Source organism: Sorex araneus, chromosome 7, assembly GCF_027595985.1.
Source record: "Sorex araneus isolate mSorAra2 chromosome 7, mSorAra2.pri, whole genome shotgun sequence".
Classification (NCBI taxonomy): Eukaryota; Metazoa; Chordata; class Mammalia; order Eulipotyphla; family Soricidae; genus Sorex; species Sorex araneus.
The window spans coordinates 54,087,340-54,106,785 of record NC_073308.1 but is presented as its reverse complement, the minus strand read 5'-3'; the positions used below and the strand labels follow the sequence as shown (position 1 = coordinate 54,106,785).

Sequence of the window (19,446 nt, the reverse complement as noted above, 5' to 3'; positions counted from 1 at the left end):
TTATGAAGAATGGGTAGGGAGTATCTTATGATGTGTTATGCGGCCACAAAAGCTGCCGTGCGGTCTAGGAGGATGTTCACTCGTATGTGAGGCCCAGCCCGAGCATGTGGGGAGCAGCCTTGAGTGTGGCGGCAGTTGGGTTATGGAGGTTTCCAGCTGCCGGGGCTGGGTCCCTTGGGGGAGGGAGGGCTCTCACCCACCCCTCTCTGGGGCGCCCCGAGTGAAGTAGCCTGGCGTGGAGACCGGTGCCATGGCTATGGGGGCCTCATGTTATGCTGATCGTGTAGCTTTGGAGTGGACATTTCCATGTATTTTTTTCTCTTGATGAATTTGGAACCTCTGACGGTGCATCCTGGATGTTCTGACTTCATGTTTGGCCAATGGTGGGGCAGGAAGGCTGGAGATGGCTTTTGGGAAGAAGGAGGAGGAGAGTCAGACCCAGGACATCTCCTTACAGTTGGAAAATGCTTCCTGAATCCCACTAATGTCCTCAGGACTGTGTCAGCAGCTAGGTGTGGGTATTGGGTGGCTGGAGGGGCCTCCAAGGCATGATGCTAAGAGAAGTCAGTCAGGCTGAGGACACATCTGACCTCACTGATGTGTTGACTCTAAAACCAAGCAAGCTGCCTCCATCAGACTCACTGAGATCAGCATAGTGGTTACCAGAGGCAGAGAGTGGGGAGCCAGTCATCGGAAGAAATGGCTGGAAGGGACAAACCTGCAGTTGCAAGTAAGCACAGGGCAGGTAATGAACAGCCTGAGGAGTGGCTGACGCTGGGGTGTGATAAGGACAGAAGCCAAGCGACCTTGCTGCCCTTCCCTTTTTCTTTTCTTTGGTTCTAGCTTTGGCTGAACCTACGGTGGTAGTAATTTCCGTCTGTGTAGGTCAGACCCTCCTACCGTATGCCTAAACTCAGAGCATGATTCTCTCAGTAAAACTGGGGGAAACATAGTTCAGTGCCCAGAGATCACTTTATTATTATTATTATTATTTAACTTTGTTTAGGGGCCACATCCGGCAGTGCTCAGGGGCTTACTCCTGGCTCTGTGCTCGGGGATCACTCCTAGTGGGCTCAGAAGACCATATGGCGTGCCGAGGATTAAACCTGGGTTGGCCGCATGCAACACAAACAGCTTAAATGTTTGTACTGTCACTCTGACCCCTGGCGAGAATACAGCTCTAAAAAAGTAAGAGGTGGGAACATTCCAGCAAAAGGTTGTCCTCAGTGCAGAGACGCTTCTTTGTCCAACAGCAGCAGTGACAGGCAAACCTGTCACCTCTGCGACCCCAGCCCCATCATCATAAAGCGACGGCCAGCATGGGAGGAAGTGGAAATCTTTCCATGCCAGAAACAAATGGAAATGAGCACCAGAGCCAGAGTACAGGCTGGCGGAGCAGCCACCCTCCTCGACTCTGCCCTGCTGGGGCTGCGCGTTAGATGTACTGATTCCTCAGTCGGGTAAATAATCAGCAAAACCACTCAGGACGATGAAAGACCAAATGGGAGAAGGTGCCACCTTCCCTAGGGAGAAGACATGGCAGCCGATCGTCGAAGAGATTGCCATCAGACCAGAGAGACCGAGAGCTCTAGAGAGACGGCTGCCCTGGGAGGACTTCCTTGAGGAGGACAACTGCACGAGGGGGCCAGAAAGGGCGAAAGGGAAGGGTGAGGAGAGAGCAGAGCAGGTGCAGGAACAGGCCTTGCTCGGGGGTGTTCAGTCTTCTTAGCCTAGACTGTTGCCTTTGCTGTACCGGAGGTTCTGTGTGTCTCTGGCTTAACTGGCTGTCGGGAGTCTGTGGTCAGCGTTTGGTAAAAGCACGTTTTTCCAGGACCAGCTTCGGGCACAGTGGGTGATAATGAGGCTCCTTTTCTTGAAATGGTGGCGAGACAGTTTTTGCAGTGTGGTCAGTGTGTCAGCGCCCGGTGGGTGACCGTCAGTCACCCAGAGGCCATCGTAAGTGGCTTCCGTGGTGCCCATGAGCTTTCTATGGCGGTAGACGCCTCAGTCAAAGGGGGCCCACTGAGAAGGTGAACTTCACCGCGTGACTCATCTGTGTTTCTTTGTGTGGCTAATGAAGGGCTTTACTTAACAGCCAAGGGAAGACTGATATTATGCTATCACACAGAGTGAGAAATCCTGGCGGGCTGGCATTCTGTCATGAAGTTTAGCTTAATTAAAGTGATAAAACTTACCAGACACCCTGAATAGCAAATTGACTGATTAGCAAATTGACGCTCAAATGAAGCCAAAGAATCAGAGTTGTTTTTTTTTTTTTTTAATTTTTCCATCTAGAATATTTCAGAGAAGAATTAAAAAAAAAAATGAAGGGAGGGTCTTCCATTCACCTAAGCGTTAATCACCGGCTCCCTTTGTGTTGGAAGGAGGCTGCCTGGGACCCAGCCTGCTTCCCCGTGGGCTCCGAGTCCCCCGGTCTGTCCCTGCTGACGCTCTCTGCGCTGCTCAGTGGGCTGTACCTCTCTGAAGAGAGAGTCCGTGGAGAGCAGTGGGGTCTCAGCTGCCAGTGCACACGCTGCAGGTGAGCTGCAGGAATCCCTCGCTGGTCCTCAAAAACGTTCCAGCCCCGTCCCTGCTGAGGGGCAATGCCAGCCCCATCGTGGAAGGGCGGCTGCCTGGCCAGGGTGACTTCTGTCTAGGTTCACCCGAGACCTTGACCCACACTTCTTACAGTTTTCTAGGGATTTTCTTTGTGACAAGATCCTAGGATCAGAAAGTAGAGGCCTGTTTGACTGAGCGCCGATGTTCTGTGTCTGGCATGCCAAGATCCTGTCTGTGTTGTCCCCGGCGTCCCTGTCTGGAGAGCAGGAACAAAGGGCAGGTGGATGGACTGAGAGCACTTACGGGAAGTACGTCTGACCACATGATACTCTCCTGCTCTCGAGTTAAAAATAGGTGATCATGTGAACTCTCAGTCATTTAAATGTTATACGGGGAGGAGAAAGGCGTTAGTAATTGTGCAGATGACTTAGTAGGAACTGGATTGAATCCAAGATGGAAGAAGTCTGTGTAGAGAATTGTTCAGCATGGCCAGATCTTTAGCACAGGCTGGGATATCTTCGTTGTGCGCATGTCAGAGGTTGCAGAAGAAAAATAAAATGTGATTTCTCTCTTGAGCTTCGTAGGCAGCCACTGTGTAGACACACAACATAAGCTTGAGAACCAGCTAACGTGGCAGTGGATCAAACGCCAAAATTGGTCAGGAAAGGCTCCCAGAAGATGGAGGGAAGCCTTGTAGAGGGCAAAGGCGGAGCCCAGGCCTCCTTGAAGGGTTGGAATATTTAAGATTGCGATGAAGACATTCTCGGAAGAGTCTGGGGGAATGTTGGGTGGGAGGAGAGAGGTAAAGATGTACCCAGACTGGGAGCTTTTTTAAGCATGGAAAGAAGAAAAGGCCCGAGCCTAGGTGTTGGTCTGATGTGTGCTGGAGTCGCTTTTTGAGTTCATGGGGGCAGTGATCTATTATTTTAGGAGGTTGGAGGGATTGGGTAATGTTCATCAACATGACCGATGCCATCTGTCCACAGTCTCCCTTTTGGTGGGTTCTAGGCTTGAGGGTTGAGTGGGTGTCTTTGAAACAGAGGGCGTGGCATAAGAGAATTTGACAAACGTTTGAATACCCAGTAGACCCTATTCACTGTACTGCATGTTTTGCATGTATTTTACTCAGAAACCCCCGTGAGTTAAATCATACAGAAACTCTGCAGATTAAGCACAGCCTCATGTTACAGGCACAGACCCGGAGGCCCAGGCTGGTGAGTTGCTAAGTTCTCACAGCTAACCGGTGGCTGCGCTCGAGGCTGATCCTGTCTCTGCCGTAAGCAACCTCCATGTTCGGGCATCGCCCTTTGCGACCGGAGCACCACAGCTCAGCCAAGGACTCGGACCACGTAGGCATTTCTTGTTCTTCTGTAGTGTAAACTGAGCAAAAGTCACGTGTACGTGAGCCCTGCCACCGTGTTTTGTACATCCGCTCCCCCTGGTGTAGAGCCTCAGAATGTGCCAAACATCCGGGAGCCCCAGGAATCAGGGCTGCAGATCTTGAGTAGGCTAGGAATGAATCAGATTTATTCTGTTGTTTCACCAAGATGTCATGGCCAGAGAATATTGGGAAACCTTTCAAGATCTATGAGACAAAGAATTTCATGTGTTAATGTGGGTTAAGAAATGTTCTCTGGGGCCGGAGAGATAGCACAGGAGGAGTTAGGGCACCGGGCCTTGAGTCAACCACAACATTTGTGGGAATGAACCCACAGCACTGCATATGGTCCCCTGAGCACTGTCAGGGCTCAGTCCTGAGCACAGAGTCAGGAATAGCTCCTGAACACAGCGGGTGTGCTCACCCTCCCTCCCCCACCCCACCCCGGCAAAAATAGACCAAAAAAATCTTCACTGGGTAGTAGTTCAAACAGACTAGATACAAATCACTGTTTCTAACTTCTCATAGAGTGGAGCAAGGCAGAAACTGCTGGCACCAGCGATTTCTTCATTCCTCTGATGCAAATTACTGCCCCCTCTCCCAGACCACCACGCAGGGGTCACCTGCATCTCCCTCTTGCTCTCACTCAGACGTCTCTGAGCTGCCTGACGATCATTTCCGGCAGAGACACGAGGCTCTTCATGCAGCAGCCTGAAGAGGTGGCCGGGAGCTCGTCTCTGCGGTGCTCGGTGGGGAAGGGCGCCCACCAGAGACTCAGGCACTCGCGCTTTGCGTTTCTCCACATCCTCGATTTCCTACAGTGGAGAAAGTCAAAATACACTGCGGGCTCCTTGTGCGAGGAGAATCCGACACTCTGCAGACGAGAAGTTGACCTGGAAGGCCTTCCCCTTCGGCTCAAGACAGAGCAGGGAGAGAGAAGACAGAGAAGGGAAAGAGAGGAATTGCCATGTCCATCCAGGTCATGACGTTTTCACGCAAGCATTTCAAGTAAAAATGCCTGCTTTAGTATTTCAGATTCTCCCTCAGAGCTCAACCCCCAGAGGGTACGTGTAGCTGAGACAGTAATATTGGGAGGGCGTTCGCCAATGCACGGTGAAGATTATCTTTGTTTTCTTTTTCTAATGGTATTTTGTCAAAATATGAGCAACGCTGAAAAAAGCTTGACTTGGGGCTCTGTGGGTTTCTCCAGCACTGCCCTGAGCAGAACCACCCCCCGGTACCCGCCAGAGTGGACCCCCACAGCCCTAGCACAGAGCTACGAGTAGCTCCTGAGCATTGCTGAGTGTGAGCCAAAAGGAAAACATTTAACAAGGCGTAACTTTCAGAAGAATCTTTTTTTCACTTTTAATGTATTACATATATATTCTTTAAAAAGTGCTTTTCTTTATTGAATCACTGTGAGATACACAGTAACAAAGTTGTTCATGTTTGAGTTTCAGTCATGCGAAGTTCCACACCCATTCCTTCATAAATGCACATTTCCTGCCACCAGTGTTTCCCTCCCAGCCTCCCCCCTTCCCAGCCTGCCTCTATGGCAGGCGTTTTTCTTCTCTCTCTCCCTCTCTCCTCTCTCTCTCTCTCTCTCTCTCTCTCTCTCTCTCTCTTTCTATATATATATATATATTCAATATAAAATTCTTTTAGAAAACAGTAACATGCACACATACATATGTGTGTGCGCATACATATATATGTATGTTACTGTTTTCTAAAAGAATTTTATATTGAATACCAGGTACGGGGGGGGGGGAGTGTGGATGTGTGTGAGGGGGTTTCTATGACAAACGCAAACATGGCTTTTGGTATCCTCAAGTTCTTTAAATTCTATGAGCTGAGAGATTGACTGATAAGCCAAATCATAATATGTTTAATCTGCCCTCTCCTCGGGGAGGTTGTGTTTGCTTTGGAGCGAAACCTCAGAATCACGGGGAGTTAAAAAGCCGGAGCTCTGGCGAGGAGGAAGTGGAGCCCAGACCCGGGCTGAGCTGGCCCCCAGGTGGCCCTGAAATGAAACCGAATATTTGCTGCTGGTATTTTTATCCCTCGCCAGCATTCCTGTCCTTTTTTTTTTTTTTTTTTAACTATTTACATTTCCTTTGCTTTCCTCTTTTAAAAAGTGGTGATTCAGTAAATATGCCAAGAGCTACTAAGTGATTTGTTCATTAGCGGCCATTGGATGTCCCTGCAGACATATTCAGGGAATTTTGCTTTGAGTATTTGGTAGCCTGAGAATGTCATTCCTGAAGATTGTTGTTTTTTAAGGTGCTATTCAGTGAGAAATGGGTTTATTCTTGGGACCAGTTGGATAGCACAGCAGGTAAGGCGCTTACCTTGCACGTGGCTGCTCTCCCCAGCACTGTTTTTTTTGAGCACTGTTAGGAATTATTCCTGAGCACAGAGCCAGGAGTAACCCCTGAGCACCACTGGGTGTGGCACAAAAACAGAAAAGAAAATTAGTTAATTCCTGAGGAGGCCCATTCACGGTGTATGAAGAATTAATATGCAAAACTCTAGGTGCTTATGAAGTCTTAGATATCAATATTAATAACAGCCTTCAGGAGTTCGGGGCCCCCCAATATGCTCTGGCCAGGCCTCAAGCTGGTTCCTCACTGGTTCCTGTGGATGCTGTCCTGTAGGGGTGTCCCTACACCCCTCTCTTATCTGGGCCTGTCCCTTGTCCACACGGTCTCTCTCTGGTTCTGTCCCTCTGTCCTCACTGGTGTCTCTCTGGTTCTGTCCCTCTGTCCACACTGTCTCTCTCTGGTTCTGTCCCTCCACCTCCACGCTGCCCTCCTGGCCTCTGACTGATGCTGTCCTGTCCGTAGGCCTCTGGGCTGCCGCTCCAGGCCCATAACCCTTGGCTCCCTGTCCCTTCAGCTGTCCTTTGATCTTGGGCCATGGGTGATAAAAAATCTTGCTTCTCCCTCTATCCAGGGAGGAACTGTCGTGCTGGACTCTCCCCTCCCCCCCTCCCCCCTTGTACCTGACTCTTCCCCACCCCTGGCCATTTCTGTATCTATTTGGCTTCCTTGGGCAGGGGCGGGCGGGGGGGGGGCAACGAAGGGGGAAAGAGATTTCTAAAGAGCCAATTGGACTAACTAGATTTCCTGGGTGCCCCACCCTCCCATCTAGCACATCGGGCAGGTTCTCATCTGTTCCCGGGGCTTATGTCGGTAAAATAATCCTGTGCGGTGCCGGGGGAGGCAGGATGCCGCTCCGCAGCCCTGTCACTGCCGCTTAGCCCATGCCACTGGAACTGACCGAGCGCCAACATTTTTCAAATGCCAGTTCCTGTGCTAGGGGCGAAAAATGCTGGGAGGAGTGATTCTGCTCCCTGAGGATGGACCATTTCCGCCCCTGTCTGTCTGTCTGTCCTAGCCCTCGGGCGTTTGTCTTGGGTTTTCTTCCAATCTCCACCTAGGATGTCACTTTGCCCCAGTGACATTAAGGCTCGTCCGGGTTTCCTGTTCCGCCTGCCCCCCAGAGTGGGGAATTTTCTCAACCTAGGAGTTTCCCCCTTAGAAAAATTGTTCCTACAAAGTTTTCCTGCAGCCTTACCTGTCCCTGCCTCGCCTCTGTGAGGAGCAAAACTAGCTGTGGTGCTCATGTTTGGGTTCTGTTTGCAGCCTTCTCACTGCATTGTATTCATTTTTTCCCCCTTTTATTGTGTTTTGGGTCACACCCAGTGATGCTCAGGGGTTACTCCTGGCTCTGCACTCAGGAATTACTTCTGGTGGTGCTCAGGGACCGTATGGGATGTTGGGGATAGAGATCATGTTGGCCGCATGCAAGGCAAATGTTCTACCTGTTACACTATTGCTCTGGCCTCCAATGTGTCCATTTTTCAAACTCTCTGGTGACCATTATCCCATGGCTAGCTGGTGTATCCGACTTCTCCCATTGCAGACAGCAGGACACCCACTCTTGCTCACTTAGGCAGGACGACTCCATAAAGTGAGCTTGGGAAATCCATAAAGTTTGCACTTCGGACACTGGACTGGGAATAGCCAGTCGAGACACGAGGCAGTGCTGTAGGTCCAGGGACCAACTCCCATCAGGTATCTGGGTTCATGGCAGACCGTGCAGGACAAGGACGGTGACCCCTGTTTCTGGCCTCCCGTTCTGCTGGGAAGTCCCAGGAAAGAGCCTCCGGTTGACTCGCTGGGATCGAGTCAGCACATCTGGGTGGAGGTTGGGCACTCCCTCCCCGCCCCGGGAGGAAAAAGGGATTGAATCAGAGGTGCTGCCCAGTTCTAGTTTCCCTGTGACAAAGGGGGGCGGGGAGGGGAGCAGACACACACAGGTGCTTTGGGTGTCTATTCTTAGACATCCATCCTTAGAGCCCCGTCCCTGCACTCGTGGTGTCATTGTGCCCACCTGGTGCGTCCTGAGTGTGTACGTCAGCACCGGTAAAGTTACACTTTAGCTTTGGAAAGGCCAGTGCCTTCCTCCGCCACCCAAGGGTCGAGCTCTTCCTGTTTGGTTGGATTTGGGTCCTCAGGGCTTACTCCTGGCTCTGCTCTCAGGGATCGCTCCTGACAGGGCTCTGTGGGGTGTTGGGGATCAAACTGGGGCCAGCTGTTACAAGGCAAGTGCCTACCCGCTATCCCCACTCTCAGCTCCCTGCTTTGTGTTCCCCCTTTTCTTTGAGGTATTGATGTGTAAGGATTTTCGCATTTTGAATATTTCATCAGGTTCCATACTTTTGAATACTTGGACACATTTTGATGAATTCGCTCTGAAGTCAACGACAGTTAGCTTGGGGACTAGATGTATGTCACACCTAGTACTAACTAAATATTGCTTGTAATTCCAGCTATAACTTACAAGTAATGCTGAATATTCCAGCCTAACCTTGTTAAAAGAAAAATGGCAGTAGAATCTGACACTTTATTGTAATGTCCAGTAGAGTTGCAGTCTTCGAAAAGAAAGTGAAATGTAATATCCTACACTGTAGGGGAGGAGCAGGTGATTTTTTGTTGATCTGTGAACATTTCCGACAGTTTTGGATCGTTCCTGAGTGTGAGGCTAAATGGTTATATGCAGTATTTAATCACATTATTTTTTAATGATCCTTTTAATGATTCTCTTATTTTAGTCCCTCATCCAAAAGCTCTACGTTTCTCTAGCCCCGGCAGTCACCTTCTGAGCCAGTGCTCAGGAGGACCACCCTGGGTGTGGGTGGAGCTGACCGATCACGCTTCTCGATTGCAGCATCCGGTGCTGGATGAGCCAATCGCCGAGGCCGTATGTATCATCGCGGACACAGATAAGTGGAGCGTGCAGGTCGCCACGAGCCAGAGGAAGGTGATGGACAGCATGAAACTAGGCCAGGACGTCCTGGTCTCCAGTCAGGTGTCCAGTTTACTTCAGTCCATTTTGCAACTTTACAAGCTTCACCTCCCCGCTGATTTTGTGAGTATCTGCTCTCCGATCGCCCCGGGGAAGATGCAGTTCACAAGACATGCAGTTCATTGAGCCATATTTGGATGATAAAGATCACAGATCCCAGGGCTTTTGTTTGGCTTCCGTTATAATTGGGTGTTGGCAGGAGGAGGGAACGAAATGCATCATGAAACTGGCAGCGAGTGTCGATGTCAGATCCTGGCAGCCCAGCCCTGACATAGTGAGACTCAGCGCAGGGCCTGTGAGAAAGCCAGGCCTGGGTCCGGGGGGAGGTGGAGGCATTGCTGTGGGAAATCCTACTTGGGGAATGTGGTCCTGATCAAGCCAGTCAGCTTCTGACAGCAGGGTCGCATCAGGGCCATCATGTCAGCTCACCTTCTCTCCTCTGATCTGAGCAGAAGACAGAGACAGCCCCACACGCATCGAGAGCAGTCAAGGTAGTCGGAGTTAGAGCCCCAAAGCGTGCCCTGAAACTGCTCTCTGGGTGAGGACCACGTGGTGGCAGGGAGCCCCGCGCCCAGCTGGGTTCAAGGGCAGGCTCTGGGGCTGCAAGAGGGTCCTTTGCCTTGCACGCAGGTGACTCTGGTTCAATTCACCGGCACCAGTTATGGTTCCCCTGAGTACCGCTGGCTGCAGCCCAAATCCTTCTCCCCCACAAAACAGTCCAGGTTTCCCCACTGGTGACTAGCGTGACAGTGGGCAGCCCTGAGCGCCTTGGGTCAAAAAAGGCTGTGCCTGTCCAGCCAGCATGTGCCACGAGCCTCAGAAGAGTGGACCCAGGTACTGCTCCGAGAACCCTCAAAGTACCGGGCCGAGCCGCTCCATCTCCCAATGCTCAGTCAAGCTCTGCTACTTCGGAATCTCCAGTTTCCTGCAAAGCCGCAGGGAGCAACAGAATCTATGTCCTGCGGTTATGAAAATTTTCAGGAATTCATGCAAACCACTCGCAGTCATGTTAAAAGTTGCAAATGCACAGGGAACAGCTATTAAAATTGTTTTCTTGGAAGTTTCATGAAACAAGGACTGTGAAGACTGACAGCACCTTTTCTCTCTAGAGTCTTTATTGGGGCTGTAAGTGGAAGCACCTTATGGAATATCTGTTCCAGAGGAAATAGGAGATGCACTGGGGGGCATCAGGATCTTATTTCTGTTCCACATTTTTCTTCTTAGAAAACAGGCTGCATCCTACTGGTTCACAGGCCGAAGTTGCCGTGTCTGTAAGGGAAGAAAGACATACTAGCACTTTCACCTTTCCCCTATTATTATGTAATGACTTATTACCAAATTTTTGTATTCTATAATGTGTAGCACATGTTACATTTTACGTCTTTGTTATCAAATAAATTACTATAGCAAAGTCTTCTTACACTTCATTCGGACAGAAGTATGTTTAGCCACTTACTATGAATGATTTGTATAACCTGACAAAACCGAGATCAAAGGAAATCTCATCTGCAATTTAAAATTCTCCTTAAAAAAGAACTTGAGTGAAGCACATGATTCAGTGGCTATTAAGGCCTCCAGGATGAAATAAAAATGTAACTTTCTAAAATGTCAGGAATTAAATACTTTTTAACTTTTCAAATCCAAGTCAGGAATAAAATCCCAGTAAAGGGAGGGGGGAAATCCAGAGCATTTCTCTTTGGTAATCCTTTAAAAAAAAAAATTCTAAGTGCTTTGATTCTCAGCTTGTATGCATTCCTTATCCAAAAGTCCAGTGTTTTGTTTTCACATTGCGATATACAGTTTTCACGGTGACTGCCAAAACACTAAAAGATAAAGAATTCCATTTTTAAAATATTCCACTCCTTAAAAATTTTTGTGTTTGCTCCATAAGGCACTGAAACTTAAGAGATCATTACATCACTTCAATCTGTTTAGTTGGGGCAACATTTTCATGAGAGTTGGTGAAATCTGCCTTGATTATCCCTCTCAGTCACTTACCCATTGGATTCTGTTAGCCAATATAATACGTGTAAGGTCTTAAGCCAAGGAGAAACCTGAAGGATCGAGGCTCTGATAGATCCATTTTCCATGTCACCCATCAGCCCAGATGATCAAGTGCAGTATATTAAAAGGCCTCTGTTAATTTTTTCAAGTGGGGCATTTAATGGTGTAGAAGAAATTTGTGTCTGCTGGAACCAGCCTTGCCTGAGCCTCACGTTTCTCCCAGAAGGTGTTAAGGGAGCACTGCCTGCCAGAGGCAAAGGCCACCTCCTAGGGAAGACACAGGGGTTGCTATTCTCTTAAAAAAGGAAATTAAAGGGGCTGGAGTGATAGCACAGCGGGTATTAGGGCATTTGCCTTGCACGTGGCCAACCCGGGTTCGATTCCCAGCATCCTATATGGTCCCCGAGCACCACCAGGAGTAATTCCTGAGTGCAGAGCCAGGAGTTGCCCCTGTGCAGTTCTGGGTGTGACCCAAAAAGGAAAAAAAAAAAGAAAAAGGAAATTAAGTTGGCCACAATTCCCGGATAGAAATATCCTGGAAATAGTCTCCTTTTCTGTATTGTTATTTATGACTTGGTTAAAAAAACATATTAGGGGTGCAAATGACCTTTGGTATTGATTCTACTTCTGGGAATGTATTATACCAAGATAATCCAATTAAGGCAAATACCAGCCACAAAAGCTGTTTTCTATTTTATTATTTCTAGAAACAAAACTGCAGGTGCGGGCCAGAGCAATAGTGCAGTGGGTAGAGCATTTGCCTTGCATGCACCCACCCCGGATTCGATCCCCGGCATCCCATATGGTCTCCCAGCACTGCCAGGAATAATTCCCGAGTGCAGAAACAGGAGTAGTCCCTGAACATTGCCAGATGTGGCACTAATTAATTTTAAAATAACTTTAAAATGCAGATTGGTGCATCACTGTCACTGTCATCCCGTTGCTCATCGATTTGTTCGAGCCGGCACCAGTAACATCTCTCATTAAGAGACTTATTGTTACTGTTTTTGGCATATCCAATACGCACGGGTAGCTTGCCAGGCTCTGCCACTCGGGGTCAATACTCTCAGTAGCTTTCCGGGCTCTCTGAGAGGCTCGGAGGAATCGAACTCAGGTCAGCCGCGTGAAAGGCGAAAGCCCAACCACTGTGCTATCGCTCTGTAGTCTAGAAAATAACACGAAAGTAGCAGAGCAGTAGTACAGCAGGTAGGGCACTTGCCTTACACGTGGCTGACCGGATTCACTCCCTAGTATCCCATATGGTCTGCCCAGCAAGAAGGAGTGATTCCAAGTGCAAAGCCAGGAGTAACCCCTAGGCACCACCAGATGTGGCACAAAACAGACAGATTAAAAAAAAAAAGCTAACATCAGTCTCAGAAACTATTTGGTCATAAAAATTACATTGAAAACTAATTTTTAATAATATGGCAAAAATTATTATAAAGTTTAGGAAATTATTGCACTTAGAATAATTCAAGGGCCAGCGAGATAGTACAGCAGGTAGGGTGCTTGCCTCTCATGTGGCCAAATCGGGTTTAAACCCCAGCCCCCTGTGGAGTCCCCCAAGCCCTGCCAGGAGTGATCCCTGAGCACAGAGCCGAGAGTAAGCCAGGTGTGGCAAAAAAAAAAAAAGAAGAAGAAGAAGAAGGAGAATTTGGACTGTGTAGAAAAACTTAAAACACACACACACACACACACACACACACACAAAAAAAAAAAAAACTCATGATGTAGATGAATCTCAAAAAGTCACTGAAAAAAAAAGTGAACTTGGGGCTGGAGCAGTAGCACAGCGGGTAGGGCGCTTGCCTTGCACGCGGCCGACCCAGGCTGACCCAGGTTCGATTCCCAGCATCCCATATGGTCCCCTGAGCACCGCCAGGGGTAATTCCTGAGTGTAGAACCAGGAGTAACCCCTGTGCATTGCTGGGTGTGACCCAAAAAGCAAAAAAAAAAAAAGTGAACTTGTTTTCCCAGAAGCTAGTCTAGCGCCTAAGGTTTGAGTTAGCGTATGTGAGAGGGGTGAGCCGATAGCAGTATATTTCGGGATGAATTTGAGTTCTAGTCCCCGTGTGGGTAGAACTGAGAGTCTCGTCCCTCACTCGACTGTTGCTGTCTCTGCAGTGCATCATGCATCTGGAAGACAGACTCCAGGAAATGTACCTTAAAAGCAAGATGCTGTCTGAGTATCTCCGAGGGCACACCCGCGTCCACGTGAAGGAATTGGGTGTTGTGCTGGGGTGAGTTTTGTCAAGTGGCATTGTTTTTCCCTAGGCTGAAGCTTCCACTGGCACCTTACCCCCTTTGCCCCCTAAACCACAGAAGTCTCTGGGCCTCTCAGTGTGGGCCTCTGCTGCTCCCTGCGCAACTACGTGTTCCTTACGGTGTTTTTGGGTGGCTTTGCACCCGAACTTTAACATGATCACACTGACATGTACTGTCGGGGGCTCCCTCTTGGCTCTGACTTAATGAGCGCCATCCACAGTGCTGGTGTCAGCATGTTAAATGAAGCCAGTGGGGTGAGTCCTTCCCTCCCTTTCATTAGAAGCCCAAAGAGCTGGGTTTCTGTTACAAAGAAAGCATATCATCTGCCTTTGCCACAGCCTCTCTCTCGGGGAAAAAAAAAATAGTCTGACTTCTGTTTTATAACGTAACTTTGCAAAGAGAGAACTCAAAAAGACTTTATGCCCAGCGAGAATTGTCCGATGATTACAATTCCTCCTCAGCTGGGGCAGGAAAATAGTGTAGGGACTGGGGAGAGAGTACAGATAGTGCCAAGGGCAGGGTGCTGGCTTTGCACACACCTGACCCAGGTTCAATCCTTGGTACCGCATATGGCTCCCTGAGCCATCCAGGCCAAAATGCAGAGCCAAGAGTAAGCCCTAGCCCAGTCAGATGTGTCCCCAAGCAACAACCAGAAAAAAACAAACAACAAAGAAAATATGGTGTATATAATATCTCCCTTGAAATTCTCCCTCAAGCTTGCTGACCATCGTCGTTATCTCAAGCCTCAGTCCTTTGCCTTCTTGTCCATTTCAGCCTCACACCCAGGATGTGGCTTACTGCATGATGTGGCCCTGAGCATTTCCTGTCACACTTGTCTTGCACACTTCACTTTAAAAGACATCTTCCTTTTCAGAGGCCTTTGCTCTCATAGGTAGCTTACAGCTCCTCTCTGTCAGGTGTCAGTCTCCTGTGCATCTGGCTCTCTACCCTACTCGTGGGCTCTCCTCACTAGGCTGCAGTTGCTAAGAGTGTCCCTTAAATTTCTAGGACAGTTCCCAAGTCCCTGACGCTGACCGATGTCCATGCTTGGCTCTCTGGGTACAGATCCTGGGAGGCTGTCTCCCCCTTCCTCAGCTCTCAGCCCTCTTGCTTGGTACACTGTTGGTGGGGCTCCTAGTCCACCAGCCTGAGCTCCGACAGCTGCCAAAAGGGCTGGAGAAAGGCCTCCCAGGAGTGAGACCGGTGGAGAGTGGCACCCTGGGGTAATTCTGGCACCCTTCCTTTTTCAGTTCTCTTTAAGGTCTCTCTGTTAAGGTAGCCTTCGTGATGCCCATAAAGCCTTAACCTTTTCCCAACCCTTGGCAACATTTCTGCTGTCGCTCAGCCTCAGCCTTAAGGGAGGCAGCCGTGCCAAGTCTATCCATTGAGCTTTGTCTCCAGACTCGGGATCTGTTAGAGACGCTTCACCCTCCGAGTGCCAGGCTCCGACAGAGCCACCCTAAGCTGTGTCCCTGAGTCCTTGAACAAAGCCCCAAGGCTTCTGAAAGTCACCGTGGTGATTTTCCCAAGACTTCTGCTTCTCACACAGCTGTAAATTTGGGGATCGGGGCCTGGAGAAATGGGGAGGGACCCTGGGGACAGGGAATCCTGGGAATGGGGGGGCACTTACGGTCAGGTGGTCCCTCTCAGAGGGCTGAGCTTTATGTCCTGATGGCCTACATCGGACACTTCCAGTCTACGTCCAGCGCCGGTAAGACTGCAGGGAGAGCATACAAAAAGAATGAGTTATCTCCCCCGCCCTTTGGCTTTGGCAAAAGTTTTTAGCAAAGCTCTAGCAAGCTGAGGACTTAGCAGGAATATTTTCTGTAATGTCACACTGTGCTCAAACGTAACATTGTCGTGTTGTTGTTGTTGCTCTTTTCCCCCATGTTCAGAATTGAATCCAATGACCTGCCACTCTTGACCGCGATCGCCAGTACCCATTCCCCGTACGTCGCTCAGATACTCTTATAAGCTAAAGCTCAGGGCAGTTCTTCCTTGGAAGAAAAAAATAAATAAAGCAAGACTCTTGGCCGAAGGAGAAAGAAAGGAATACGCCCTCGGTGACAGCCGAAGCACGAGAAGGTCCAACCGTCATTCCACCGCTGCGTTTGGTTTGGCTGCTTTCAAGCAGGTGCGCCTTGGGATTGACCTTGGACGCCTTGGGTTTGCCTAACAGAGTGGCGTTTGTGTTTCTCCTGAACACTTTAGGTCTTTTGTCACCGGCGAATCAACAGAGAGCGTGTCCTTTATGACCGGGGGACACTCAGGCACACTGCGGAACACTAAGCCGAGGGTACAGGCCTGCTGGGGCGACTGGGCGAGCCCCGTACAGACCCCATTCCACTAAGGAGAGGTTTCCCACCTGGAGGCCTGAGCTCCTCCAGGCCGGAGAGAAAGCCAGAATAAGGACTTGTGACTCTGGGTCAGACTTTGCTTTTGCATGAAAGGTGAATTCCAAGGAGCCACCTGTGCCATCCTCAGCTCTGGCGACGCTGCATGTTGCTGCCTTACCTGTGACATGAGAGAAGCCTGAGTGCTGGGAAGAGACCCTGGTCTCGGGTCCCCACTCTGTTTGCGTCTCCGCCGCGTTGACCTTGCTTTGGACGCAGCCACGGGTGGGTTCCAGACGGGCGTGCTGGTGCAGTCGACCCCAGAACCAATGTAGCATCTTAACCCCATCCAGATGTAGTTTCCTGTTCTAGAGTGTGCGATCTGATGCCCTGTGTTGCGCCCTCTGCTGTCGGGGGTTCAGCAGCCTTTGTAGGAGAGGCCATTTACCAAAGTTGTTTCTGTCGACTCAAGAGAGTTTCTGTCGCTGTGTTCCTCCAACGGATGCCACTTTCTCCTCGTAGTAGTTAATGCATGAGACGATACTTTAAAAGGCACGACTGTGCGGGTAGCAAATGAAACCATATGGCAGTCTGGGGCGATGAATGAAGGTGATCCATTTGAGTATTAACCAACAGTGCATATGTAACCTAAATTTGTACATTATCATCTCTGTGCCTTTGATGTACTTTTGAAAATATCTTTCCAGAAATTTGATGTTCCCAAGATATGAAAGCTGCCAAAATGAAGAGTTGCTTATTAACGAGGCTCACTTAAATATGTATATGTGTATATATACGTATATACATATATATGTGTATATATACATATTTACATATTTAAATTTTCTATTAAGAAACCTAGTTTACTGACCACAAAACAGACTGTGTGCTGGCATCCAGGGTAAATGAAAAAGACATTAAGCTGTCGATTATCTTTAAAAGACAAGAGCCAGTCAAATAAGGCATCACATGAGCACTTGGCCATTCCTGAGTTCATTCTAACCAAGCCTGATTTCCTTTCACTGTTTTATACATTTATTCCCGTCCTTCCCATGTATCCACTGTACCCAAGGATATCATGTACCTGCCCTTCCGGGCTTTAGAAGGACTTCACATTTCCTCTCTGGTAAAATTCCTCACCCGGCGTTCAATGAACGCCGGGTTCCATAATTCGACCTCTTTATTCTTGAGCAAGTACAGGTCAGCCGTCAGTGTGAAAGACAAGAGCCGAGCAGGTTCTGCTGGAGGGAAAAGGGTATATTCTTTCTGAGGCACGGATCCACGGCTTCTTTCCCTTCTCTCGTTTCACCATGTGAAAGGTAGAGGGAAGTTATCAAAGCTCTTATGGTCTTTAATTTTTGTTATGTCTTTCTTTCATCCAATGGAAGTTTTGTGTTCTGTCTAGTAACCCCCAAGTTTGGTGTTTGAACTGCCCTGGCCCTGGCCCCATCACCGTTGTTGTGTCTCAGAGCCGGTGGACCCGCCCCCAGCTCACTGTCCAGCGCCTGCTCTTCGCTCCACGGGAGCAAGGGGTCAGGGCCGGCATCACACTTTAAAGAAGCCCTGGGTCGTTAGTCCCCCATTCCTAGTTTACATGTTTCAGGCACTTTCCCTCATTCAGCCACCTTCCAGGGTTTCCACAGACAACAACTCAACAGAGAGTCTCCTCCGGGCTAATGTGCTGAGGGGCAAGTTGGAAATGAGACGCATTTCGAGGGGAGCAGAGCTGAAAAGGGATGATTGCAAATGCCGTCCGCAAAAGATGTAGCCCTGCAGACTGGATTTGGCCTCTTCCTCTCCTGGCCCAAAATGCGCTCTTGGAAAAAGATCTGCAGGTGGAGCGCGTGTGGGGGTTGTCCCGGCAGCACTCAGAGTTCCCGTCAGAGCCCAGGTCTCCGTCTGTTGCCTACAAAAACAGACCAAGAATGTCGCTGCTCTTTTTTAAAAGCCCTCCTTCAACGAACATTCGAGTTGTGTTTGTCTTAAATCCAACCTCTTCCCAAGAGTAGAGAAAAAAGAGGAAACTCACGGAATTGCACTGCGAAACCCCCACTCGTGGCTTCATTCTCTGTTAGCTGGAGAGGCGAGAGAGGGGTCCCGCCCTCATCTAAATTCACCTCAAAGGGGAAAAAATTGAGAGCAAGAGAGCGAGAGAGAGCGAGTGAGCTAGCAAGAGAGAGAGAGAGAGAGAGAGAGAGAGAGAGAGAGAAAACTACCTCAGTTGACAGGAGATTCCACCTTAAGGGTTTCTTCAGCTTTTTAGTCTTACTTGTTGTGTGTTTGTAGCTTCTTGCTTTTTTTTTTTTGAACCCAGCTAGGGAGGCTCGACAGAGCAGACAGTTGAGCGTTCCTGTGACAGCCTCTTTCTAGCCTGTTGCAGTTTGTATTTTTTTTAATAGATTGACGAGTGATGCGAATGTAAAAGCTAATTGTGTATGTTTAAACATGACAATGAAAAAAATTAAAACTTAGCTTCCATACTTGTGCATAATTCCAAAGTATTTTATTTTTATCAGTGTTAAATAGCTTTTTGTACAGGCTTCGATCCATTTTTCTGAAGTGTGCTGTTTTTTAATGAGAGTAACTATAATCTTTTCACAGCCCATGGAACCGCCGTTTACATACACATCACAACTTTTTAAAACCTACCATATTTTTTCAAAGTTAACTTTTTTGGAGGGGAAGAAAATCCCACTTGCTAAATGATACTAAACTGTTGTTAGGCTCTTATAAATTAGATCCTGAGACTTTGTAAAAATTTAGTTTGTAGCTTTTTAGGTTCTTCACTAGCTGTTGTATAATAAAAATAAAGAATACAGAGTGACCCCCAAATTCTTCTAAATGTTTGGATTTTTCCACTAATATGTACTTTTGAGAGTACTTTGTTCATGCATATTTTCACCATTAAATTGAAAAGGCTTTAGCTTCTCTTGGTAAATGTGAACCATTTGTTTTTTATTGTGTTTGGGAGATGGGGATATTTTAATATAATATTTGCCCAAATCAGACAGCTCCCTCGGTGTATTCAACTTTGAAATGTCAAAATTTGGCAAACTATATAACTTGGAAGCAAAACTCAAACATGCTTAAATTTAAGTGGTATTTCAATAAAGGGGAAAAATTGAGATTTGTTATGATTGAGGCACCATTCATACAAATTGATAGGACTTTATATTTTTGATCAGTTATGTATGTATCAATGTCAATAGGGGAAATCTTTCTTAAAACTTGTACTTGTATTACTTTGATTCATTTTTTTTCTGTGGCATTTTGGTGCAATAAACCTTTTGAATTGATCTCAAACATTTCCTGGCTTTGGTATTATTTGTTACATTGAATCACACTGAGAGGTCTTGGAATGGATAATTTTTGCCAAAATGAGTTCACTTATATATCAGTGACTTTTTAACAGGGGTGTTTTGGAAATGGAGGGACACTCTGGGTTAGCACAATGGTGGGTGAAAGTGCCTCTGTGTTTGTGTGTGCATGTGTATGTGTGTGTGCGTGTGTGCGTGTGTGTGTGTGTGTGTGTGT

At 48.2% G+C, this 19,446-nt stretch overlaps 1 protein-coding gene across 2 annotated transcripts in view; it reads left to right on the top strand.

Annotated features, from left to right (window-relative positions):
- Positions 1-19,215, top strand: part of FNIP2 (folliculin interacting protein 2) — a 138,090-nt gene extending 118,875 nt beyond the window's left edge. For both annotated transcript variants that reach the window (XM_055144857.1, XM_055144856.1), the window contains 3 exons: positions 9,173-9,373; positions 13,439-13,554; positions 15,475-19,215. In XM_055144857.1, the coding sequence (XP_055000832.1) occupies positions 9,173-9,373; positions 13,439-13,554; positions 15,475-15,553 (396 nt within the window). In that variant the 3' untranslated portion in view covers positions 15,554-19,215. The remainder of the gene's footprint in view (positions 1-9,172; positions 9,374-13,438; positions 13,555-15,474) is intronic.
- Positions 19,216-19,446: the final 231 nt, after the last annotated feature.